This window comes from Nelumbo lutea, chromosome 1 (assembly GCF_056320005.1).
Source record: "Nelumbo lutea isolate HS-2025 chromosome 1, American lotus-T2T, whole genome shotgun sequence".
Taxonomy (NCBI): domain Eukaryota; kingdom Viridiplantae; phylum Streptophyta; class Magnoliopsida; order Proteales; family Nelumbonaceae; genus Nelumbo; species Nelumbo lutea.
In genome coordinates, this window is record NC_142684.1 from 179,810,520 (window position 1) to 179,816,519 (window position 6,000).

At 38.7% G+C, this 6,000-nt stretch overlaps 1 protein-coding gene across 1 annotated transcript in view; it reads left to right on the forward strand.

Moving 5' to 3' along the window:
- Window positions 1-4,946, forward strand: part of LOC148879543 (ER lumen protein-retaining receptor-like) — a 29,892-nt gene extending 24,946 nt beyond the window's left edge. Inside the window, exons 4-6 of the mRNA XM_088961101.1 lie at window positions 4,345-4,418; window positions 4,527-4,590; window positions 4,675-4,946. Of these exons, the coding sequence (XP_088817227.1) occupies window positions 4,345-4,418; window positions 4,527-4,590; window positions 4,675-4,711 (175 nt within the window). The 3' untranslated portion in view covers window positions 4,712-4,946. The remainder of the gene's footprint in view (window positions 1-4,344; window positions 4,419-4,526; window positions 4,591-4,674) is intronic.
- Window positions 4,947-6,000: the final 1,054 nt, after the last annotated feature.

The window sequence follows — 6,000 nt, forward strand, 5'->3', positions numbered from 1 at the left end:
CTCTCAAAAGGGCATCTTTATTTGCCAAAGGAAATATGTACTAGATCTATTAGAGGATGTAGGCAAGTCAGGAGTGAAGCGAATTGATTCACCCATTGAACCCAACCATTAGCTAGGAGATAGTCAGGGGGAGCTTTTGAAAGATGTGAAGAAGTTCCAGAGACTTGTAGGGAGACACTTATATTTGTCTATGAGCAGACCTGATATTGCCTATGCAATGGGTGTCCTTAGTCAGTTAATGCATAACCCTAAGACAACATACTTTGAAGTTATAGAAAGGATCCTTAGATACCTCAAAAAGTTCCAAAGAGTTGGTTTTCTATTCTAGAAACATGGGCATTTGAAAGTGGAGGTGTATACAGATGCTGATTGGGCAGGGGCAGTCGATGACAGAAAATCTACCAGTGGGTATTGTACCTTTGTGGGTGGAAACTTAGTCACCTGGAGAAGTAAGAAACAAAGTGTAGTGGCTAGATCCAGTGCTGAAGCAGGTTACTGAGCTATGTCTCATGGAGTTGTTGAAATCATGTGGATAGAAAACATTTTAGGAGAGCTGGGTTTTACAGTTAACAAACCTATGTCACTCTATTGTGACAATAAAGATGCTATCGATATTGCTGCTAATGGATAACCTAGTCCTCCATGATAGAACAAAACATATTGAAGTGGACAAGCATTTTATTTGAGAAAAAACTTGTGAGCGGAGAAGTGTGTACTCCATATGTTAGTTTAGAAGAACAACTTGTAGACATCATCACCAAGGGCCTTCATCATGTGCGGCATAATAATTTGTGTGACAAGTTGGGCATGATTGACATCTATGTCCCAACTTGAGGGGGAGTGTTGGAATGTTTACTTTATTTTTTATGTTTGTATTCTGCTGAGTTAGGGTCTGTTTGGTCTGGTTAAAGTAAGTTTTTTTGTCATTGTTTATGTATAGGGGTCTTTTCCCTTTTAATTATGGTTGCCCTATATATAATGATATAAGATGGTGCCCAGTCAGTTAGTTGACTCCAAAACCTTTCTCTTCTCTTCTCCCTTCTTTCCTCTCTCTCTCTCTCTCTCTCCTTCTTCCTTATTTCTCCTCTCTTTTCTGTTAATAGGTATTGTGGGGGAGATTAAATTGGTGTTTAATACAGGAAAGGAGCGATGCGAGAACCACTTTGTGGTTACAGAAAAAGAAAAGGTTGAAGATTGATATGCAATCGGAGAAGCATTCAATAACTTCTTGAAATTGAAAGGCTCATTAATGCTAACTCCATTTGATGAGAGCAAAGTGATTCTTGATATTTTGGAAGATGAGGTAGAAATAGTAACTTCCTCTCTTCAAACAAAGTGTGGCCAGTTTTTAATGTCACAATGGGGTCCTGGTTCAACCCAAAGGATCTGCAACCTGATGGTGGGATAACAATAAGGATCCTGGGGTTGCCCTTTCATTTCAGATGCTTTCAACTTTTAAGGCAATTGCTATAGCTTGTGATGGCTGTCTAACCGGTGTCTTTGCTAAAGATCTTCATTCGGTGGCTGTGAGATTGATGGGAGTGAAGCCTAAAGAAATTCCAAGAAAGATGGAAGTATTGTTAGACTGCACATTTCATAGTATCTAGATTGCAACTTCTGTGGAAGCTGCTCTCTGGAGTGGAGGACACAGGGTGAAACATGAATGGTTTGAAGAAGATGAGTTACGTGGAAGGAAAAGATTGGAGAAATCTTTTTTATTGGATTCTTGTTTGGAAAAGGGCGTGGAGAATTTGTATTAGCAGGATGTTATGCACCATTTTGCTAACTTTGGTGATACCTCAAAAGCTGGAGCACAATCTGGCAGCCAAACCTACGCACAGGCATTAGCTGGTGGGATAGTTGAACAACACCTTCACAGAAAATGGACAGCATGCAGGGTAAAGATTGGGGAGGTGAACCAATATAGTTTAGAGGGAGATCTAAATGCAGATGGCAATAAGGTTGATTTTAAAGCTGCTCCAGGTAACCACGTAATCAAAATTGGTAAGGGGTGTTTTGGGCTTCGTTGAACCATTTTATTTGAACCGGTCAATTTAACACTTCAAGGTTTAGGAAATAACATGACCCGGTTGAGAGTCTTGAGGGAGGATATTTATTCTTCCCCATTTAAGCCTCCTGTGAACATTTCAGATGATGAGAAGGGCATAACTTCTGGATAAAATCCTTCAACTTCAGACCCTGGGATTGGTCCGAGAGATGGAAAGAAGATTGATGGGAGAATGCAGATTTCCCTCGATGGAGGTCCATGGGAAACTCGAAGGTACCTGGTAGACTGGAGAAACAAGGGTTAGGGAATAATTCAGCTTCTGATGAAGTTTTGATGAGAACTTCAAAAGGAAAACCAAAGACACAAGTAAAGAAGCATGTCATGAGGAGAAAAATCAGACTTGGGAAAGCAAACGACATTTGGGAATGGGTGACTACAAGGTATGTGAAAGAATCTGAATGGTTCTTTTGGTTGCATGGACTTCGGTGGTACAAGGGAGGCTGAACTTCTGACAAATATGATCAGTGAGAGGAAAGTTTGTGCAGTACTGTGGGAAGAAGAGGTTGAACAGGTTGGCCCTTTGGAGTCGGTGATGGAATGTGTTGATGGAAGTTTTGGCTAAGCACAAAGGGGAGGTGGAGATTGAAGGTGGATTTCAAGAGGGAGTAACAGGCGAGCTAGCGTTTAGTTATCAGGAAAGAATTGAATATTCTGGGAGGATAAAAGGGAAGGTGAAGTGGGAGATTGAAGGGTTGGAGAGGAAAGGGAGATTGGGACAGGCAGTGGTGTGAAGAATCGTCAGATGCAAATGTGTACAAGAGAAAGAGGAGGTACAGAACATTTCCATTTGGCACAGATGAGGAGAAAGAAATGGAAACGGAAGCTGAGTCTTTGAAAGAGGAAGGTGAAGTCATCTTAGATGAACCTCATGAAATTGGAAGGAAGATGAATATGGAGAATGTGGTCAACAAAGGAATGGAAGTTAGTAAAATATTGGGTTTGTTTTTTCTTGGAGGAGAGGATTTTGCCAGGGAAACTTTCAGGGAGGTGGAAGAAGGCTTTTACAGGGAAGTGAGGAAGAAGCTAAGGTAAACTTTGATCGGGGGTTGTCACAAGCAATTTGGAAAAGAAAGAAACGTTGAGAGGCGCTCTAAAACTGAAGTGATTGCATGTGAAGATCCTAGAGAGGAGGCAACTCGAATCTTTGGAAAAAAATGCTACGTTGGCGTCAGAGAGATTAAATGTGTAATAAGGTAGTAGCAGTTAGGGATGAGCTGCCTAATGCACTAATTAGATTTAGAAACAAGAAGCAACTTTGAACTGTTCAAGTTTCGACGGTTTTCAGCAGGTTGTAGTTGGGGCTGCTAGGGGGTGGTCCTAGAAAGAAAATTAAGAAACCCAGGAAACAGAATGTGTTTTGTTTTTTGACCAAGGAGAGGTTTAAGAGGCACCACAAGGGGTTTGGGTTTGGAAGTTCTAGTTGGGTGAAGGCTGGGGTTGGGGTGTTGTTTGATTCTTAAGTGAATTTAATTGGGTCCATGGTCAAATTGAGGTGGCTCGTGGCTGTGCATTTTCTTTAGTATGAAGGGTTTTTCTATGTTTTGGGTGGGTTATTATTAATGATATTGATTGGTCTGGTTTTGTAAGATTTTGGTGGTAGGCACAGTCAGGTGTTGGTAATATCTTCTTTATCTTTCTTAATAAAATTTCTTTTTTTATTTATCTTAAAAATAGGATGGTTTAGGTATGCCAAACCATCCTTCATGTACCAGAAATAGGGTTGGTTACGTAAAGAAGTCCGGTCCCTACTTGACCCAATTAGGAAACCTTTTCCATATACACACACATTGCATATTGTTAAATTTAGCATATATTTGTTTTGTGGAATGCATAGGTAGTGACTGGTTGACACATCTAAAGGAGAGACTGAAAGGCTAGTTATTGCATCACCAGATTTTTAACATGGCACAATTAAGATCATCTCTAATCGAAAATAAGCAGTGCGAAGAGCACTATCTTTAACTCAGTAAAAAGGATGTATCTGCACGGTCCCTTGTTTCCTTGGAGTTTCTGTAAATTCTTTTGTTGGTTTGGTTTTGGTTTCATTATCAAGATGCAGTCAGGCTTTTTCTTTCATAATCAATCAATTTTCCGTATTTTTTTTTGGTAGTAATCAATTTTCCGTATTGAAGCAGACACATGTGACTATCATTACCAGGAGTGCTTTTGTTAAATGTCCAATGAATCTTGTGATTAATTTTTATGTTTTTGGTCACATCTGTAGTGCCTAGCAAATTCTATAAGCGGTAACATTTCTTCTTTGGTAACCTCTGTAGTGCTTACCGGGCCCTATATTTGGTCAACTGGGTTTATCGTTACTTCACAGAGAATCACCTGGTCCGGTGGATACGTAAGTTCTTCAGTCCACTAGTAGCATTTTCTTGACCTTATCCCTCTTTGGCTTAAACTGTATGCTTATAAATGCTAACAATGGTTCTTTGCCTGATGCAAAATGCAGCTTGGTTATCAGGCTTGGTTCAGACAGCTCTTTATGCCGACTTTTTCTACTACTATATAAAGAGGTATCTTTTCCTTTCTACCATTATAATAATTTCTAAAAACTGCATCCATACTTACAATTTTTCCTTTTCTTCTTTTGTGTTCAGCTGGAAGAACAATGAGAAACTCCAGCTTCCTGCTTGAAGAGTAGCTTCTTCATTCAGATTTATTAACTTACTTTACAATCCAGGCACAACAAAGGGGACTAGATTCCTATGGTCATTGTATCGTCTTTCATAGTAACTAAATAGATAGCACCATAGCACATACTAATCTTATCAGGGCCTTCATTTTCTTTGTGTGGGGCCTTTCTACAACAGATACATTTGATGTTTGTTGTAACCCTTTTTTTTTGGTAATCTATGTTTATTGTAACCAACTTTTGTTTCTTGCAACTAAAAATCAAACAAACAAGAAAGCGGAGCTAACAATCCCTTCAAGTATCACGAATTTTCAAAAGACAATGACTTAGATTTTTAGTGTATGGAAATAATGGCTCAATGGACTGTCTCGATTAAGGAGGCTTCACATTGACAGGGTGGTTTTGTCAATTTTCATCAAATTCGAAATTTGTTTTTACACTACATTATAGCTCATAAATCTCGTCTGACAACAAAATTAATGGACTACGGGTGTCACTCATGTGAGGAGCTCCTTGTATCTCCCTAAATCCATATTTTTCATGGATTTGAGCAAGCTGAGCTAGGTGATCAAGAGCCCTTTTTTTGGGTAAAATACAAAAAAACCTCCCTGAAGTTTCTGATAATCATACAAACTTCCCCTATAATTTCATTTTAGCAAATACCTCCCTTGAACTTTTGAGAAACTTGACAAAAACCTCCCTTCTATCACCTTTCCATACGAAAACATTAGACTGATGCACCGGTTTTTTTCCAAAGGCCCATTCTACCCTTTTATAAATTATTTTATATACGAAATTATTGAAATAACCCTATTTTAATTTGACAAAAACCTCCTTTAATGGTCATTTTTTAATGTTTTTGTTGAGTTAAAATAGGGTTATTTTAGTAATTTTATATGTAAAATAATTTATAAAAGGGTAGAATGGATATTTGGAAAAAATGGTGCATCAGTTTAATGTTTTCGTTTGGAAAGGTGATGGAAGGGAGGTTTTTGTTGAATTTCTCAAAAATTCAGGGGAGGTATTTGTTAAAATTAAACTATAGAGGAGGTTTTTATGATTGCCAAAAATTTCAGGGGAGGTTTTTGTATTTTACCCTTGGGGGGCGGGGGTGGGGGGGCTTCAGCTTTGTTTGAGGCATTGAGCTGTGTTTGGAAACAATGCAAATGGAGTGTAAACCCCAATTCAGGGTAAATTTGCACTCGGGTTCACTTTTGTCTGTGTTTGGCAACATTACATTTTTGCATTAACGAATGACAGAAAACACATTTTTCAATGCATATTTACATTG